General features: G+C 36.5%; 1 protein-coding gene across 1 annotated transcript in view; it reads right to left on the reverse strand.

Moving 5' to 3' along the window:
• Positions 1 to 1,122: 1,122 nt before the first annotated feature.
• The window catches only part of ZDHHC14 (zinc finger, DHHC-type containing 14), a 41,292-nt gene continuing 21,273 nt past the window's right edge, over positions 1,123 to 21,141 (reverse strand). The window contains exons 4-8 of the mRNA XM_010296263.1: positions 19,392 to 19,440; positions 16,692 to 16,794; positions 14,770 to 14,879; positions 11,485 to 11,587; positions 1,123 to 2,390 (exon numbers count right to left, since the gene is read on the reverse strand). Of these exons, the coding sequence (XP_010294565.1) occupies positions 1,989 to 2,390; positions 11,485 to 11,587; positions 14,770 to 14,879; positions 16,692 to 16,794; positions 19,392 to 19,440 (767 nt within the window). The 3' untranslated portion in view covers positions 1,123 to 1,988. The remainder of the gene's footprint in view (positions 2,391 to 11,484; positions 11,588 to 14,769; positions 14,880 to 16,691; positions 16,795 to 19,391; positions 19,441 to 21,141) is intronic.

Raw genomic sequence — 21,141 nt, forward strand, 5'->3', positions numbered from 1 at the left:
GATGATGGGCATCACTGACTCTTGTCCAAGAGCAGACACAGAATAAGTGCCAATACTTGGGGTTTACTGTGAGACCAGCCAACTGGGACATGTCAGTCACTACAGTTTGTCTGGTGGAAAGAACTTGAGACTACCCCAGCTTCAGGTAAATGCTGGGAGGGTGGCTCCAATAGCTGGGAGAGACTTGTCTGCCAGAGGTTCTTTGGTGGACCCGTTACAGCACTTACAGACAGAAAGCATTGCTATGTTCTATATGCTAAATTAGGTCAAAGCTAGCATCATCAATTATAGAAACGGATTGCTTATGAAATCTTAGAGAAGTAGGGTTTTTGTCATTATTTTGTGTGGAAGCTTCAATAGCATGGGTGACAGATTTTCTGCAGGCTGATTGTCCTCAATTTCAACAATGAAAAGTAAAAACAAAAAGATTTTTAGCTTGGTGTCAGTGAATGACCATGGTGAACAATACAGAACTGCTACATTTCTTAACTGGTGAATGCTTTCATGCCATAAAAGCATCAGATAAAGCACTTAAGTTTGTCCAAGAAGAATCCAGGTTCCACATCCTGAAAAGCATGGTAAATACAGTATTAAAGCTATTAAACTTTCTCAGCTTAACTAAGGTTTTCTTCAGCTATCATGAAAAATAATTTAAAAAAAATCTCATTAACCCTTTTGTTGTGCTTTACTTAAAAAAAAAAAAGGCACAGGAGAATTCTGTGAAATCAAGATTTCCACATAAAATATTAAAGGACAAGTGCAAATGAAGGATGATGGCTGGGGGCAGCTACAGTCTATTGTTAACCATTTAAAATTACTTCACTAAGCTGTCTGTATTTGACTAGAATCTTAAGCCTCTCACCCTTTAGCCATATGATAAGGCACACAGAATTACAGTCCAAGCAGGGGCTAACTCTACTGTTTCCAGATAAAGCCTTCTTATGGGAACAAATACACACCTCAAGCAAAACCCTAAAAGATGCTGAAACAATCCTAACTGTAACCACCTCTTCCTCCATAGCTCTGGTTTTATTATGTAAACATATTCCAATAAAAATCTTTACAAACTATGACAACAAGTAATGATTCCCCCCCTCCTTCCCCAGGAAAACTGTGCAAGGATAACTGTACACATGTCCAAGAAATAGAGGATGTCATTTTATTGGAGGTCCACAGGTAATTGTATCACATTAGGGAGTGGAAGAATCTCATGGTATGGCACAACACAATACCTCACTCTAAACACTTAAACAGAAGGTTAAATGATATGCAACATGATCAAATCAGTAATTCTCCATCTTCTAGGCACCAATGATTAATTTAAAATAAACTTTAATAAATGGAAAAAAAATAATACAGTCCATTAATTTGTTTGTTGCACTGTCTTTAAATGAAACAGCACTTTGAAAGTCACAAATAAAAAAGCAGCACTTTCTCTTAATACCAACACCACTGTAACACATACTGTAGCGTGGCATGCAAATCCATATCTGCAGTCTTTTTTTTTTTTGTATTAACAAGTGGAATGGTAATTTTCTATCTCAAATATTAGTAGCATAACATGTAAGTGCAGATCATTCAGGCCACAAGTGTGGTAAGCCTTAACAAGTGTGTATTACAAGAGCATAGAACACAGAGCATGACACTTACATCCAAGAATCTCTCTCTTTTGTACTGTACATGGTGTTTGTTACAGGCTGAATTCCAAGTCGCTGTACCAAGCTTCAGGAAACAAGATTATTTACCATTTCTGGTTTTGCTTAAAAATAAAATGCAGTCACCATCAAAGCACAATCGTTAATAACCTTGTCAAAAAAATGCCATAGCTCCATTGAAAAAATAACTTGTCTTTTTAGTAGACTCCATTATGTGATAAAGTTTCCATTATAGGCATATTACGAAGTCTTACAGTGGTACTGCAGTGTCATTCCTGTTAAGCAGAGATTTGTATAGACACCAAGAAATGGTGCAATGTTCAAAAAAGCTGTTCAAACTGAGCTAAGCTTCACGAGACCACGTACTGAGTCTTCATGCAATGAATCCTGGCTGGCTAGACTCAGGACATGCATTGTATGGCTGTGTGTAATAGGACTTCCACTTGGCAGCATCCCAGGGGGTGATGGAGCTTCTTCAGGAGTGAGAAACTGATGACCTTCATGTTCCTCTTTTAATGGTATCATGTCTGTCAAACCTGTATCTGATGTGAGATTTGGCATAGAAGATGGTGGTGTTGGTTGCCCTAGAGTTAGAGTTGCACAAGGCCCACTGATAGTAGTCTTTCCTGGTAAAGGTAGCTCTTCACTAGTTATGCTTGGCTCACTCTGTAGTAGGGGGGTGGCAGCAGCCTGCAAAACGAATTTAGTGCTCTGAATGCACTGATCTTGGTCACACTGTAGAATGGAAGGGTGTCAAAATCATATAAGGCAAACAAAAGAGAGAAAAAAGGGAGAATATGGACAAAAAGGTATGGAAAAGAATGGGATGTGAAGAGAAAAAAAGAAAGCCATTAGTATCATTCCATGGTTAGCCACCCAAAAATCCCATTGCATGCTGCCCAGGGTAAAAAAAAAAAAAAGCATGCGTAACTGAGCCAGTGCTTTGGATTACTATCAAAGTAAATTACGGTAAACATTTACAGTGTTCACTTAAGGGTTTTGGTAACCTCTACAATAGTATTTTATGAGCATTGTAATCCAAATGCTTTGCTTATTCTTGTTCGAAGCCATTTGGAAAGCCTAGCTGCACAGCTCGTGTGCAACTAACCGCATCAGGCACCTCAAAACCTCCCTGATTCCAGATGAGGTGAATCACTTCCACGCTACTCATTTTACCCTAGAGTAGCTAGCAGTTCAGAGAGAGGCCCAAAGGCATAATCCAAGCATCTTTCCAAGTTAAAAAACACTAGGTAAGTGTCTTTTTTTAATGGGTCTTCACATGTAGGAATTCAGGTGCTAGAGGAGTTTTCCAGAACAAGAATTCCTTTGATGCAGGTGGTTTTATAAAGATATAGCTGGCAATACACAGCCTCGATGAGGAAAAATCCCCCCCCTTAATACTTTATGTATACTCTCCAGAGAATATACTACACTATACTCTAGAGAATATGTAGAAATTAGGCAGCACTGCAGATGCTTTTGATATCAACTTTCATGATTTTTAGGCTGTTCCTTGACTAATTTAATCTTGACAATGTGAAGAATCAAGGTACAAAGCACAAGTTTTCTGGAAAGCACTTTCATAATAACAAGCCAAATTCATAATTTTATAAATCCAATTAAGCTCAGTGAGTATTACCAGGAACGCTTTTGGCTCTACATCATTCTGAAGAACTGTTTATACAAAATTATCATTCATTCCTTCAGATGACAAGACAAGTAGGTGTTTCAATAACGTGCAGCTAGCTAAGCAGGTGGCACACCTATTTCCAAATTAAGTTTCTTCAACACCAACTGGCATGATTTTTGAGAGCTTCCAAGGACAATGTATGTTTAACTCATAGCCTGATCAGTTATAACATCTTCAGACTGTCAAAATCCTGTTAAGATTCATTTGCCACACTACCATTGTGCTGTGCAAGAGAAACACTATAGTCAATGAAAACAACTATAAATCCAATGCAGCAAAGAAAATTTGGAAGCAAGCAAGCAGAATATAAAAATATATATCGAGAGGTAAGACATGCCTATTCACTGGTGTTATTTCAAGGATTCTGTTAAAGCAGTATGTTCTGCTTTACAACTAACTTCTTCGATCTATATCAAATTGCTGAAAGACTTTACAAACCCAACATCTGTTCAAGTTATTCTCATTATATATAACCAAGATAACTATTGTTACTAACATTACAGCAATTCCCTAAAATGCCCATTCGACTTTAATAAGCCACTGTGGTACGCTCTATGCAAACTCATGGAACGACTTTTCCTTCCTTTTACTGTATGATGAAAACCATCACAATGAATGCTCCCTCTGATATTTTCAGGTCCTCCAACTGCACTACTGCATAGCTTAACGATGGATGCACACACGTTACATTCAGAAAGTGTGCAAGGAGACTACTTGGTCACAGTAGGTAGGTAGTATTTTAAACATGTCTAAGTCATTTAGGGCTCCCAACTGCTTTTTGACAGGCAGAAGTCCAATCCTTACTCAGTTACGTTTTTTCCAATACTTATACTTTCAGAAAGATAAACGCACTGATTTCTTGTTACATAAATCGAGTTCATACATGTTGCAAGCAGTTTTTCCTCCACAAAATGATAAACAGCCCCAGTCAAACAATTGAAGTGGTCGCATATAATTTCAGAGGGATTACTCACAGGCTTAAAGCCAAAACCTTGCATAAGTACCTTACTAAGAAGAAAACTGTCAGCATCTTTTAAAGTCAAGCTTGCAATTAGTAATTCAGTGTGAATAACTCATTCTTGATTAATATACTGCTATTCACGCCTGCTTATTTCAATTAAGCTATAACCCTTCAACGAACCTTACTATGCAGGCCTTAAAAATCTGTTAACTGAATTTTCAAACTTCAGAAAGACCAACAAAATCCATCTTCTCTGAAAAGCAGTAGCCAAAGAGCATGTTAAATAACAAAGGAATGCCTATAACCACTGGGGTACATTGAAAACAAATAATGGTAGCAGCTGACATTGCTTTAGTGAAGCTTCAGCACTGAGCTTCAAAAGGAAATAATTAATGTGTTTCAGGCAATACAAGTACACAGTTTTAAATTATCTAAAGGTAATTTACTTGAACTCATTGTACAGTCTGAATTAATTTTCTCCTTACCGAACCCTAGTGCATGTCAACTGAATCAGTATCAAAAAGAAAAGGTAGCCTCATAAAGCTCCATTAAACAGAGTGTTATAAAACTTATTGAGGTGCTGTATCTCTCTTCTGCATTGTCCATGCACTTGTCACTTCCCTAAAGCCTCTTCTCTTATTCAGATACATTTCAGGTTTTTTTTTGTTTTGTTTTGTTTTGTTTTTTTTTTGTTGTTGTTCTATTTAACAGTGATCAACATGAAAAATCTTAGGAAAATACAGGCTGTAAACAGCTTTCAAAAGTGACGTGAGTAGGGTTTATACTAGAAAAGGTAGATGTGTTCAGTGAAGCTCTCCAAAACACCTGATAAAGACAACACATACTATGTAAGTAGACTATGAGTCTAAGCAGCCACCACAAAACTAAACAAGGAAATCAGATTTGTTTACAGGACTGGCACAGTGATTTTCCCTTGAGTCTGTATTTCACTCTTAACTAAACGAAATTTAGGGCCAAAAGTCTTAACAGCTATTAATCACATGAATTATTCATGCCAGCATTTCAAACGACATTAAAAAAGCCTATGATTGTAACAAAAAGGAAGCCAAGCACTGAAATCTAAATAGCTAAAAATCTAGTGCAGAAACTATTCCACCAGTACCTTCTTACTTCAGATCTACTGATTTTATTTTCCACTGTTTCAGAGGAACAGCAGATTCCGAAGGTAAGACAAGTTTAGTAAGTTCTACAAGTACAGATGTTCAATTATATATGTGCATAGAAAATTTTAGGCATCTATTTATTTGCACACCAAACAGCACAAATTAAAGCAAATTAGACAAAACCTAAAATTCTGTGTTTATTTCACAAATAATAAATACAAACAACTAAGGAAACCGTATTTTTCATTTTTTTCTCTGAAGAAAACCTCATTTTTTTCTAAGCTACACAAAACATACATGTTAACATAGTTGTACATGGCAATATATTTTTCACATTTTTAATGCCAAAGCCAGAGGTTATTTATTTTAAATTTTAAATGAACTTTGTTAAAATTTTTCTAAACACTAGCAACATTAAAGAATTGTTACAGTTCTCAGAAGACGGAGGAAAGAAGGTTAAATTATCTCAGAATCTCCGAATAAAGTACAAACAACAAAAAGCTCAGAGGAGACTGACAGCACTGAATGACAGCGCTATGAAGTAACAGAAAGGATGCTGAAACACCATACTAGATGGATACAATAGATGGGTAAAGAGTGGAGGGATGGAGCTGTATAACTGTTCCCAACAGCTGTAGGGTTTCACACTCAAAATCATGGTCTGCAGATACTGTGCAACAACTCAGCCACAGAACCCACCAAGCCAACGGCCGAAGGGGAAACTATACCCTGTTCCGGGGACTTGGCTTCAGACTCACTACTGTTTGTTCTTATGGACTGCATGCCCGTGAACGGTTAGAGCATGTTGGGTGCATTCCGGGAGCACATCTTCTGGAAGAAATCTAGTTCACGGGCTCTGATACGGCGCTGCGATGTGAACAAAAATGCAGTAACTATGCACAATCAAAAGAATTGCGTCTAAAACATACCTCAACCTAAAGCCAAAATGATGAAGTTGATTTACTGCACATGCCCTTAACCCATTTTAAATGTGAAGTAAAATGCTTTTATGAAAAACCTCTATCAACCTTGACTGTAGCAATGTTGACTTGATAAGAGCCCTAAGTTCTGTTTCGGGCAACGATGAATTATATCTATGAAGTACAACAGTAAATGTACAAGGAAACACACCCCTAAAACTCACAGCAAAGTGGGGCTCTTATCCTTGCTGATCCTTTCACCGTCACGATAGAAATACGTACTCCTAGTAATGAGAACATGAAAATCAAAGCAAAAAGTATGCTAGGATGGTCAGAGTTAATGCTCCCTGGGTCAGCTGGATTCCCGTTTCCAGATCAGTGCTAGAAATACTGATGTGAACATCTGGGAGAGGACTTTCCTGCACATCTCACCCGTAATGAATGTTGTGCATGCACTATTATGGTTCCTACAATTTGCAGTGGTACATGTGAGTAAGTAAAAAAACAAACACTCTAACTACAGAATTTCCATCCAGGAAAGGAAAAGGAGAACTAGAAAAAAGGGAATTTGGCACACAAGGAACTACCTAAGCACTGAAGAAGAGATGCCTAGAAATGCACCAGTACAAGTGAATTTCTTAAAAACAAAGAAATAAACCTGTCCTGACAAAGAGGCAGATAGAAGTAAAATCTGTCACTTTTTAAGGCATTAGAGAATTCCTAAAGACATCATAGTAATAATAAACCAAACTAATTCCTCTAAAAAAAGTGTATGGAGTGAGATAGGTTCTGTGTTTCTTCATAATGGATTACTAAAGAATAAAATACCCTGTATTAAAACCCAAGAATCAACTCAGGCTTTCAAGAGAAAGCTAAGTTCTACAGAAATACAGATCCAGGTAATGGTAGCTGATGGGTTTATGGTGAAATAAGAACTTTTTTCAGAATACAAAGAAAATAAACCTTAAAATGAAAGTGAAAGAAACAATAAAATACAGATAAAATTATGATTTCATAACGGGTGAGATACATGTTTTTCATGCCAAAAAATTTTCATTAAGAACAAGAAGAGAGATACTTAAGCAATCAAACTAATGAAGAGCTTGTAAAAATAATCAACAATAAAATGCAATAGGGAAATTCTTTGGAAGTATCAGATCTACAGATCATGAGCTCCAAGTGACCAAGCTTGTCACTTGGATATGGATCTTAAGAAGCTGGCTAATGAATTTACCAGATTAATGTCAAATCATATTGGAAAAGAGATTAAAAACACTGGGAATGTACCAGGAAAAAAAATTACATGTGCTTCCAGCCTTCCAAAAAGTAAATACAACTTCAGGTCTTAGTAAAATAAAGGAGATACTACAGAGAGAACAGGAGAAAAAGCTCTTTTATAAAGATCTAAGGCGGGGGGTGTGTGTGTGTGTGTGTGTAAGTAAATCATAGCATGGGTCTAGAAGCACTGATTATAGCAACAACCCTGACTTACTGAGATTGTGATAAACTGAGTCACTAGCACAAGCAGGGTAGCTCCTATATGAAATATTCAAAGTCCCAAAGGCAAAATTACCACAAAAGCTGTTAAATACAAAAACAGTGCCCCACAAATGGTATCCTGAACAAGAGATAATGTATTGCACCGAAAACAAGCATCTGGCAAGTTTAAACTTAGCCTTTTTATTTTAAGCTTAAATGCAAAAATGATGTTATGCTAAAAGAGTTATTAAAATAAATGAAAGCAGAATATGATACTGAGCAGCCCGGAGAGGCTTAAAGAATGACAAGGGGCTAGCTGGGTGAGACACAAGAATTCTACTTAGAAAGACACAAGTCACTGAGTAAAAGACTTGAGGGAAGGGAAGGGAAGGGAAGGAAAGGAAAAGAAAGAGACAATGGAAGGAATAAGAGAAAACAGGTATGAGAGAAGATGCTTACGAAAAATCTTCCTTTAATATCAATGGGCGGGAGAGACATTTTAGCATACTATACGGATTAAGTAGTATATCATTTAGACATTAAGATTCAATGTAGAGATAAGATGATGTAATGTATTCTGGAATAAAACCTAAGGAGACACACTTTAAATTTTGAATAAGTTATTTCCTGTACTCAAAAGTGTTAAACTTGCTAAAACAGTGTATCTCTGATGATGTATACAGAGATAAACCTCTGCCATTTAGAAAGTTTTTATGGACTAAGACTATGATCTACACATGCTTTTAAGTCAAGGAATTTCACTTTGCCTGTCCTTATCTGAAACCACAATAATACAAGCTGCAGTAACCAGATACATCCCCTTCAAAAACTTGCCAGTACTTTGTGGTCCACCTGCCTCAGCTCCAAGAAAGCATTTTTCATTTTATGCTTCTGCCTTTTTTCCAAGAGGTATGCAACCTTCCAGAAGGGAAGACTGAATCATATTACATCTTCTGCCTAACCTTTGTCAGCAAGGACACGAGGTAAAAAGGAAACATTTTCTTCCACAAAGACTTTCCCTCTACTATTTTGCTTCCACTGGAGTCTTGGGCTTGAACTAGTCTATTATTTAAACCATCAATAGCCACAGGAAATTTTGATGTTTGCATCTGAACTTCTAGCAAGGGGGATTCTAGAGGATCTTGCAGAGATTCCTCTTCTAAAAAAACCCAACAAAACAAAACAAAGAAAAAAAACCAACAATAGCCAAAACTAAAACAACCAAACACTGGGATGCCGCATGCCTTGTTTTACTTCTGCCATAAAGTGTCCTCCACTGTCTTTCACTGGAGAAACTTCCGTGGTCCTTTACAGGGGAGAACAGGTGAATGGCTGGTATTCCCAGTGCTCCTGTTCCCAAACTTCTTCAGAAGAATCTAAGATTGTGTGCCGGGAAGAAAACTGAGAGAAACAGATACTGTAAAGCCTGGAAAAGTACTAGGGGTCATTTCATGGGAAAAAAGTTTAAATAGAATGATGAAGTTTTACTTATTTCTGTCTAAATTTAAATCAGAACAGGAAATCTGGTAACTGAATGGAATGGCTGAAAGCAACTAAGCTAGCAGTAAAATGAATTTATTTTGGTAGAAAAAAAAAGAAAGCCTGTTATGTGGATGACATTGAGATCTTAACTGGGAAATAAAGAAATCAGTTCTGTTTGCTGCTTTAAGAGATAGGAGAGATGGGAACTTGAAAGTAGGCAGAGTCTACTAAGAAGAGCAAAAATGTTGACCTTTGAACAGAGAAAAAGGGAAATGCGAAACAAGGACAAGTCGGAGGCGAAGTTATGTCCCACCGCATTGTTGCCAGCAGGAAATGAATTTATAATTTCTTATGCTTCAAACTCAGGAAAGAATGCAAGATTTTAATACGGAAGAGAAAACAGTGCTAGAGATACTGGGAAACTAAGCAGGTCTTTAACGGTTTGCAATCAAACTCAAGGGAGAAATTTTAATGCTGATACCCAGCTGCTGCTAAAAGACACTTGGTCTTGGATATAGAGCAGGAATAACACCCTGAGAAAAACGGCATCACAGTCTTAAAGATAGTCCTCCACACCAAACACGATGTATTATACTTTTCAAGCTTTTCTGAGAGATCATTTTCAGGAATGAAAGCTGCACATTTCCAAGTGACTCAACTGCTAAAGAACCCAGGCCAGCTTGAGTAGTGTGATGTTCTAGGACATAAGTAGTTCAAATCCTTGAAGAATCTGCAAGATTACAGGTATTACACCTTTAAAACCATAACAGCTACCTGTTGAATTTAAAGTAATACCGTAACAGATTTCTCCATTTCTAGAGAAAAATTTAGTCAATTTTCTATCAAACCAGCACAATATTTTCTCATTAATACCTAGTAATAATTAAAGTGTCTTCTTATAATGCAAGTACAATTCTTACAATGTTAAGATAATTTAATGCCAGGGATTTATTTGTGTTAATGATTCTCACAAATAAGAAGCCTTGACAGACTCAGAAAGTTTGGGTAATCCCTGAAAGACCTCAGCCTATTCCTAAGGTTTACTTTCTCTCCCTCTCTCTCTCTTTTTTTTTTTAATTCCCTTTTCACTTTTCAGAGTTAATTTTTTTTTTTGAGTGAAATTTGCACAGAGCATTACCTTGTCTGCAGAACTGCACCTCACAGAAGATTCAGAGTTAATACTGTGTCTCTAATACATTTTCTCATTACGGACACTAACAAATCTTCTATTTAATCCTCAAAATAATAAGTAAAAACAGCTTAGGAACTACAGCAAAATTTTTATACCAGTTTTATCAGTGACACTAGAACTAATCTGTCTGGGAAGAGTGAGTCTTCTTCCTCTGTTCAAAAGAAAGGCTGAGTTATGTCAGATTTTTTTTGGCAGAGGGAAGGCATCCATAACTTATGGCTTCTTTGACAAAGTCTTAGAACCCACATAATATGAAGATATGTGGAAAACAATTCAGAAATAGGCACGTATGTAAGATGCTTGCCTTTGGAAAAAGATCTCTTTCCAGTTATTCTCTTCTTCTTGGCACTGGAAATCCTATCTTCCTTTGTGATAGCCAATGCTACCAGCAAAAAACAAAGTAAAAACTATTGGCACAGTTTCAAAAATGTTTAAAAGCTTTTGTTGTAACAATCCAGTTGCCATTATTTGATCATTGGAAGTTCAGTGTCCTCCTGCTCTTTCTTCAACACACTTCTCCCTTAGAAACTCCTCTTTGTTCATCTTTGCTTTTTAAAACACATTTGTCTGTGCAAAACCACAGCGTACAAGCAAAGAAGGAAACAGAGTATGAAGAAAGTGCCATACAAAATAACAATTAGCTGGAAAATGATGAACCAGAGCAAGTCCATGATACTTGAATATTCCAGTTCAAAACACAGCAGGTGTCAACAGTACAAGTCAAAATGCCAATATATTCAATAAATCAACAGTGTAGAAAAGCCTCTCTTTTCTTAGAATCCATGAGCAATAACTATTACAGTGTGAAACATACATTAAAAAGAGCCTTGATTTTTTTTTCCTTTACTGTTAATAAACAAGTCATTCCACCCAGAGCGTCAGCTGTATCCAGTTAGTTATTACTTGATTAGTTCACATGAAAGTGGAGAAGGAAAACATTCAGAGGAATCTTGATGAACAACACTATGGGATGATTCCTACCATGTTGCTCTGAGATTGTGTGGCCCCGTACATAGTAATGCCATTTGATGGTCCTGCTAATTGTGGTGTATCTGGTTGTATAAATCCTCTTCTGTCAATTAAGCTATGGAATAATCAAATTAAAGAAAAAGAGTTAGAGATATTTCTGATCAATAACTACCTCCTCTCAATAAAAAGAAAAAATTTCTATCATACAACAGACCTTAATATCTCACCAATACCTTCAAATGTCCCCTTTTATTCAACTGAAGTACAGAACTTCATTTCTACTCATAGGCAAGGTAATTCTTTCCTTGTAATATACCCACCATATAGTCGTATGTACTGCCACTTTTCTGGATTTTTATCATAGACAAAAGATTTAGAAGCTGACCAGCAGAAACCACAAAACCAAGAATTTTAAGCCACAGGTGTGAAAACAAATTACAAAACTCACTAGTGCATTTTGAATTAGTATCTATTTTGAAAGTTCTTTCCTTATCAGCTTCCACACCTCAAAACTAAGGCTACTTAGTCACAAAATTCAGAAAGAAAGAGAGAAGTTTTGTTTAGACAACTTCTGACATGTTTCATGACAGCTACCTAACACTGCTTGTAGTGTTTCACTATTCTTACCAAAGACATAAGAAATTTTAAGAAATTTTTTTGTGGAGAAATTAATAAAAGTAAGTAAAAATCTACATAAGATTATAAAAAAAATAATTAGATTGGAATAATCTGACTTAGCTAAAGATTTTAATACAATTCCACATATAATTTTACTCTCAATTTGAGAACTATAAACCACACTTAGGTTCTGATAGTTAATACTCATAAAAAGCTGAATGTACAGACTGAAGTACTATATTCTACACGTGTATTAGCTCATACCACTTCCATACAAAAACCCCAAAAATCTTTTCTACTGTTTATGCTTCAGTTCATTCAAAGTTTTTTTGGTTGGTTTGTTTGTTTTTTTTAAATTATATGTAGCTTTCAATTATAGTTCCGTATATTTTTAATCATAGGCCAAAATGTTTTTTTTCCTGTGACCTGAACAATGTTACTTCCCATCTGGAAAACTACAAATTTTACCACAGGATATCAAATTTTAACCGGAGTGTTTATAGTTCCTGTTACCAAGACAAAATGACAGGAACGCCTTAAAACACCCAAGAGCTAAAGTCAGCACAGAACTGGTATTATTTGCTGATTTATGGGACCTCCAATGGCTTCAATTTTAAAAGATAAGAACAGGATGCATAGATAAAATGAAGGTGTTTCCCCTCTAGAGAAGTCAACGAGGTTTCCACCACCCGGAGACCAGTTTAAGCTCTCCTCATTAAGGTCTGTAGAATAGGTTTCTATGTACATTCAAAACACTTTGAATCCACCCGAGATTACAGTCTGCCATGCGGAAAGCACTCCTTCAAAAATCAGGTGCTTTAAAATAGATGTATGATTTATTGTATCAGAACATTAGCTGGACCTATGCCAACAGCTATGGATCAAATTAAGATTTGAAAGTTACTGTTGAGGATGTGTGAAATGCATCCTGAATTTGGTAGCATAGGTTTAAAAATGAGAAACCTAATCTTAAACAGAAGTGAGAAAAGTTTGGATTATTTACAGATCCTCTCTTAAACTGCATTCCATTCTCAGAGGCAGTTGAACATTCTGAATCTTAAGTTGCAATTGCTGTGAAACCACATCACTGGGATTTAAGGAAAAAAAAAATCAGTATCAAGTGACTTGGGACACAGCTGAGATTAAAAGTAAAAAAAGGCAAGGTTATAATTTACATTTTACAGTCAGTAAATTTTTACTGTTGGTCACAAAATATCTCCCTGTAGAAACTCTACATATAGTTTGGCATCTAAATAAATTATGTTGCTATATGGAATTTAGGAAAAAATGTACAAACTCTGTCAAAACACAGGAGCCAATGCTAGTCTGGTCTGTTGTGTGCTGCTACTTGTATCAGCCTAAGCTGCTATTTCAAACACTAAGAAACATTATGTAGTTTTAATAAAGGTTTCCATTTGGAGTCAAACAAAAGAATTTGAAGGATGGCATTGAGTTTTTATGTCACGTTCTTTCATGAAAAGCAAAATGGCAGCATTAAAGGGTTGGCTTCAGGCACCATGCATATAGGCAGGAAGCAGAGACAAGGTTACTTTCTCTCACCACAGGGATTACAGTGTTAACCCAGCATGTGAAAATCTTAAAACTCAGTTGTCTCCTCCTTAGGAAGAGATGTCAGTCTCTCCTGTTGACCTTCAACTGCTCATAGAAGAACCACTTCCGATATTCATAACAGCAAAGACAGAAATCCCACTTCTAATGAAACATATTAGCCACTGGGCTATAAAGTCATTTACTTACTTTCTTGTCTGTGGTTCAGATTCATAACTATATAATTCCAGATAAAGCAAAACAGCTTCCACCGATGAGTATGCCACAAAAATAATCTACAAGATGTCAGCCACTCTCTACAGAGGAACTGGGCCTCTATGGTACATGTAGTACATGAACTATCTAACCACCGAGCATTGGAATAAGAAGAGAATTATGTCTTTCCTGCTGCCAGTTTTATTTTTCCGGTCTCAGCTCTGTCTTATATTTTGTTCAGGCTGAAAAGACATCTGCAATCTTGAATATACAAATATTTTGGATTTCAAAAGTGAAAGTGTCTGCAACAAAAAGCAATCTATTGAGCTTTCTCTGGAATTGCTTTGGTGTAAGACCACCAAATTCAGCTTTATGTATGTACGTATGTATGTTGACAGTAGTATAAATAAAGAAAAATTACTGTCTATTTAAATAGAACAGTTCAGAGTGAAGACAAACAATTATCAAACTAGTTGTAGAAGTAAGGTTCCTAAATTCTTCTAAACTCATGCCACATCTGTTAGATATGTAAGAGTTTAATAAACTTTCAAATTGCCCATCACACAACAGCTAACTACTAGGAATTTTTTACTGCTAGAATTTATTAACTACAGTGGCAAAGATTCAAAGAACAGATAAACAAGTCTATTTTCATTTCGGCTGTCAACCTTACGTATCTTTTACAGGGTCTGATCACTAACTTAGTTTAACCACTATTTACCAACTTATCTCGTTACTACTGAAGAAAAACTTAATTAAAACTTCTAATGGACAGTAAAACAGAACCTTATTTCTGTTGAGTAAACTCAAGCAATCAGAAAGAATATATCTTTCAATTATATTGAAAGATATAATTATTATTTCAAAATAATCATGTGGCTTAATTTATACTAACAATACTTTTGATACCCTTACCTTGGAGAGAGGGGCCCACAGAGTGCAGCACAGCAATTAGTAAAGATGTTGCCATAACTGTATGGATTATAGTTCTCTTTACCTCTTTTATTTGACCATGATCCTTTAATCTGAAGAGATATGAACAAGATGCATCACATATAATAGAGTACAGAAAATGGCTGAGACAAATTAAGGGTTACCAAAGCAGCAACATGCTACTTACAGCAGAGGCAGACCAGAGAAAACCCGTGATCACACTTTCCAAACAGCTTAGAGCTTCGGGCTGTTTAGGAAAGGCTGGACCCTAAAAATCTTAGAAGCAAGCGCATGCTTTACCTTCTACTTTGATTCAGACAACCCAAAATCTCACAGGACCAATTCAGCATCTAAACATAATGGCCTAAGCTTAATTTTACAAATATTATGGTATGTTCTACAGAAGAGGTTCAATTGCAACATACCACTGAAGCCAGCAATAGAGCACTACTTTTCCATACTCTTGGGTAAGTTCTCAAGCTGTGCAATACCACACAACATCATCTTCCCTAATGCCCACAAATGGCTCTAAAATATTATGAAGCCACTGCAGTCATTACTACCTTTTAGTCCATATTACCTTTTCTTTTAGCCAGTCTTGCTTTTCTGTCTGTGAGACAGTTGAGAGCCTGAGTAAAATGTCTTACTGTGTTCAACTGGAAATGTATGCTTTAAATGAAATTACTGAACAGTTTACTTGAAATTCAGACATGTTACACTGCTACAGTTGCCTGCTATCTGACTTTCAACAAGCCAGAGGTGACATTTATTTGAGGGCAGGGGGGACAGTGGAAGTATGCTGGATCCATCAAGAGAGACAATGTTGGACTAAACCTACTAACAGAGGAATATCAGAGTATCTCATCTGCCTAACTAATGAGGTAGAATTCTTCAAAGTCAGGCTATTTGCTTGGATACTTGATGCTAAGGCACAATTCATTCTAAGCCTGCTTGGTAAATTTTTTCTGGTTGATTAGTATTCATAATTTTATAATTTTATAAAATTTTAATTTTAACCATGATCTTAAACAATAACAAAACATGTGGTTGACAGTCCCAAAGATGCTTTTACATTTGCTAGACACCTACAAAAAAAGGTACAACAGAAAATTACAATAAAATAACTATAAACTTGCAGTAATTTGTTAGAGTACTTGCTAAATTCCAACAAGCTTTCTATACCAGTAGCTACCTAGCTATTTTTATTTTCTCCTTTCACCCATTTTGTATTTCTCCTGTTAATTAGGGGAGGGCACATGAATCATCCAAACTCAGTTAAACATAATTTCACACCGAAACAATGGACACCTATGTGCAAAATAGGATAACTATAGAAGTGAGAAAGTTGACATTTAAGTTAATGATACACTCCTTGCCAGAGGTTTTAGACCTCGGATTGGCAAAGAAATTTCAAAGGAAAAATAAAACAAAGGATGAAATTTTTGTTTTGAGAATTCAACATATCTTGCAATTTTTATTAAGCAATAATATTAATAAATTAATAAATATTAAGCAATTTTTGAGTCAAAGAATATTTAGGACTCCCAGTGAAAAAGAGATACTGAAAAATGTTTAGTACTTTCCTCCTGTATAAAATATGCTTGTTTCTTTGCTCTCTTCTATATTTCCCTATTTCAAGATACAGGTCCTGTGGCTGTAAATCATAATAGACACACTATGTAACATCTTCAAACCACAACAAATAGTGTTCAAAAGATCTCTTCTGATATTTTGAATCAAGCATGACAAGGTTACTTTCTTCTTTCCTATTGAAGCACTCACAAAATTATGCAGGCAGGTATAACTTCTCCAAGAATAACAGAGAAAAACTGCATACAATTAGAATTAATCATCTCCTCATTACTATTTAGAAATCTATATGTAGAAATATACTATGAACTTACATCTTCATTTGTTGTTTGATTGGAGCTGATCAAATATGTGTGAAAACCTGAGAGGCCAACAATGGACCATACTGAGAAAAAACACACCACAGCTTCCAGCACAGTAATTGAAAGTCAAGGAAATATATGCAAATGAAAAAAAAATATATGCAATAACAAGTAGTTACAATCACAAAATTCAGGACAGTTTCCAGCAAAAAGAATGAGGGAGAATGGATAAGGAAGCAGACTGTTGTTAGCAGAGGGTTCAGAAAAGTGTAAAGAAGGAAACAGCCCCAAAACATTACGCACAATACAAGCCCACCTAACTGGGCTATGAGAGGGTAGAAATCTTAAGGAAGGCTGTAGATGAGCACTGTTGGGTAGAATCTACACACCAAGACTAAGAGGAAGAATCACTAGGTCAGAAAAGGGGAACCTGAGAGGGAGAAGAGCTCCCTGCAACCTCATCAGATGATTGAGCACACTGCTAACAGGATGCTCCTCGCCATGATTACACTCAAGAGAGTACTGAAAAGTGAGTTTCTCCCTCCACATGGTAATTCCTACTGACAAAAAAGGGAATTCCGTTCAATTCAAGACCTCTTTCAGCTCCCCGCTGAAAGGAACTTCTTTCCCCAAGAAAGAGACTTCTTCAGTTTTGCACACCAAGAGACGAAAAGATCTCTAGAACGGCAGGGGTGGTTTATGTTAGATTAACATGACCCCATTAATTAAACATGAGTCCATTAATTAAAAACCAAACACAAAAAAGCAACATATTCTCAACATAAAGTACAACCTACTAGCGTAATATGGTATAACGCTCCCTTGGTGTATCTCACACAGTTGTTAGCAAGCTAGAAACGGCAATGTTCTCTGTGCCTGAATTGACTGGCTTGCTCCACAGCAGCATTCCCAATGCTATTTGGTCAATTTAATTTTTTACTGTTAGGAATTGTAACCAAGCTATTAAATTGTCCAACGCACCACTAGCAAAGCAGGCCATTTCTACAAGATGCACTAGTGAGCCTTTCAAAGCAGCTCATCTCTGAATACAAATTATGAATAAGCAGCCCATTGTTCCTGTATAGGGATCCTCAAATGCATAATCAATTACCTTTTGATTTAAGGACAACTGCAAGCTATTCTCAGTTTGAGAACAGTTTGAAGGAATCACCTTTTGTGAGAAGTGATTGTAATTGTTTTAATTGGAAGCTATTGTGCTATTTAGAATTGTTTGTGCTTTGTAAAATCATTTCTACAAAAAAAAATTTTGAACAGTGTCTTTGCTTAAGAAGGGAGTTTACAGCTCAGTGATTCTACCTGATGAACACACACACACACACACACAAAACCAATCGTATCAACAGGATTTGGAGAATTTGATACTTGGAAAAACTACCTGGAAAGAGAGGTCTGCTTTTATGCACAACTACGAATGACAGGTAAGAGTTATTTCTTCCTACTCTTCCATGGAAAAGAGCAAACTGTGTGAGGCACGATGGACAAAAGACTTTTCCTCAGCACCAGTATGAGAAAGAATTCTTGTTATAGTAGCTTTGTGAGAGGCACAAACTGCTTATTCAAACACAAACCATTCAAAACATACATAAGGAGTGTGAAGCTTACAGTCTGTACAGAAATGTAAGGAAGAAACTAAACAGAAGTTACATCAGCTTCCCATTTTTCTATTATGTTAGCTGCTTACAGACAGAGGAGCCTCTTCCATTCCCACAGAGTAGAAAATTTACAGAAAGCTCCAATGAGGTGACAAACAGAATACAGAGTATTTACAGAACGGTTTGGGTTGGAAGGGACCTTTAAAGATCATCTAGTCCAACACTCCTGCTGTGGGCAGTGACACTTTCATCAGATCAGGTTGCTCAAAGCCCCATCTAACCTTGAACACTTCCAGGGATGGTGCATCCACAACTTCTCTGGGCAACCTGTTCCACTGCCTCACCACCCTCATTGTAAAAACTTTTTTCATTATAGCCAGCTTAATTCTACTCTCCTTCCGTCTAAAACCGTTGCCCCTTGTCGTGTCACTACAGGCCCTGGTAAAAAGTCTCCCTGTCTTTCTTATGAGCCTCCTTGATGTATCTGAAGACCACAATATGGGGTCTCCCCAGAGCCTTCTCTTCTCCAGGCTGAACAGCAATAGCAGTCTCTGTATATGCATGTGTATACTTCTGTGTGACTTTACAGAAGTTGACACTTGAAAATGACTTCTCTAAAAACAGTAAATAAACAGAAGATTACTTTCAGGAATTGAACTCTTCAGGGACAGCTTAAGGTTTCAGCCGTTCCATGACCTACTTTTTTTATCCCGACAAGAAGCAGTCATTTTGGATACTTTTTGTTGCAAAAGCAGAAGAATTACTTAATATTTTAAATGAAACCACAGCATGGGTATGGTGTGAGATACATTTATGAATTCCATCACAAATACATGGAACATATTTCCATCACACATAGAAAATACAGACCTTTGTCAAGAGTACTACTCTGCAAAAGAAGAATAAAAACCACCCCAGGCTATAGTATCTTTCCTATCTCCAACATGTGGGGAGGAATCCCGTTGTGCAGGAAGTAATGAAATCCTTAGCTGATGAAGTCCCAAATGCACATATTCAACAGCAGCAAGAAAACAAGCAAAACCACATCTCAGATGTTATTTTGCAACAAGTTCTACAATTCGTTTCAGTGAAAGGATATCTTGCAGGACTGTCCTTCAGGGCGTTGAGGAACCCTGTTTGTTGAGAACCTGTAGAAATAGAACCCAAAATTACCAGCTGAGTAAGAAATTGGACTACAGGCTGTTTTCAGCATAGTTAACACAATTAATATTTGAAGTTCAACTGAATAATCATAGAATACATTTGCTAATATAAGTCTGAGATTATGTTGCTCAGCAGCAACAACATCAGAAAAAAAAACTTGGGTAAGTTATCAGGTCTAACATCTGCAGGATATTTTCTCAGTCATACCAAATTGATGCATGCATACTTTCCCATGAACAAGATTTCTGATCATCCCTGTTCTTTTCAGACCTAATATGGAAACAAAAAATTGGAAGCTACTTTTTTAGTTTGAAACACTATTTTTCAAAGCAACTTTTTTACTTGGAAAGTTTATACTATAAACTCAGATTCTCAACTTTCCCTCATTTGTTCTGGAAGCAGCCAAAATTCTCTAGACTATAATCCTGCTCCTACTGCACCTGCACAGAAGGTTTTTTTGATAGGTGCTTGTTGCCTCTGGGAAAATAAGAGAATATCTATTGGCTGAAAAGAGCTCAAGAGCAGCATGCTGCCATGAACTAGAGATGCAGAAGCATCCAATTGGTCTCCACAACCACAAGGTATTAATCAAAAAGGGCAATTTGACCATTTTCTGATAAATATGCAATAAGTGAATCAAGTCTGTAGAAACTGACTCAATGTCACATAAGTATAAGGCACATAGTTGGCATTTTACTTGCATCATGTTGAAAGTCTTTCCCACAGCAAAAAATTTCCCCTTAGCTAAATTCAGCTCAAGATTTGTATGAAGAGAGAAAAACCTTGTCTTTAAAACAAAAAATAATAATATATATGTGTGTGTGTATACACATACACATTCTTTAGACCTGCTTGGTCAATTTTACTGTTTGCCATTAAAAAGGGAATGTTACTTACCTTGTATTTCTGAGCCTTTTCAGGCTCTCATAACTGGTTCTTAGCCTCAAACACAAGACTAGTGGAACTTCCCCCTGCCTTCTTACTGTTTTTAGGATCCTTAATGGCATGGCAGCAGGTAGGTGTGATCTCTATTCCCTACTGCTGGTCACACTCTTCCAAGCAGTTCCCAATATATCAGAAGGGGAAGGTTCCTCACTTACGGTTGAAATACTGATGCCTCAAACAGAGCTGAGTAACTGTGAAGATAGGCACTACTATTGAAAATGTGTTAACTTTGGGGAGATGGAAGAAAATCTTGCAAGACAATACCTTTGAAGTATCTGATTTACAAAGTCATTTTATCATCTTCAATAATACTATGTGCAAAGATTCTTAATCCTGGAAAGGGCAAATTTGCAACGAATGCCTCAAAAGTAAGCCTACAGAACACAAAAAGTTAAGGTGTGTCTCGCATTTTGTTACCACTTAGGCCCACCAGAGTTATAAAAATGCCAGCTTGCAAGATTTATTAAAAATGAAACAAATTTCAATAATTGGACTAAATCAAGACATATTTAAAAAAAGAAAACAGACTTTCTATGTAAACAACAAGGTCAGAGAAGGAAATATCCTATTAAGATGAACCATAAAGGTTTTTTTTTTAATGTCAATGCCTACAAGTTGCTATAAATATCCCTCAGTCCCTTCCTAAAAGAGTATTGTCAGAAGGCATTCAGTCTAACGCGGAACATCTAGAATAAAGTGTCGCTGATGGGAAGGTAATCCTGCCAGGATCATCTCCAGAA

Source organism: Phaethon lepturus, unplaced genomic scaffold, assembly GCF_000687285.1.
Source record: "Phaethon lepturus isolate BGI_N335 unplaced genomic scaffold, ASM68728v1 scaffold12611, whole genome shotgun sequence".
In the NCBI taxonomy this organism is placed as follows: Eukaryota; Metazoa; Chordata; class Aves; order Phaethontiformes; family Phaethontidae; genus Phaethon; species Phaethon lepturus.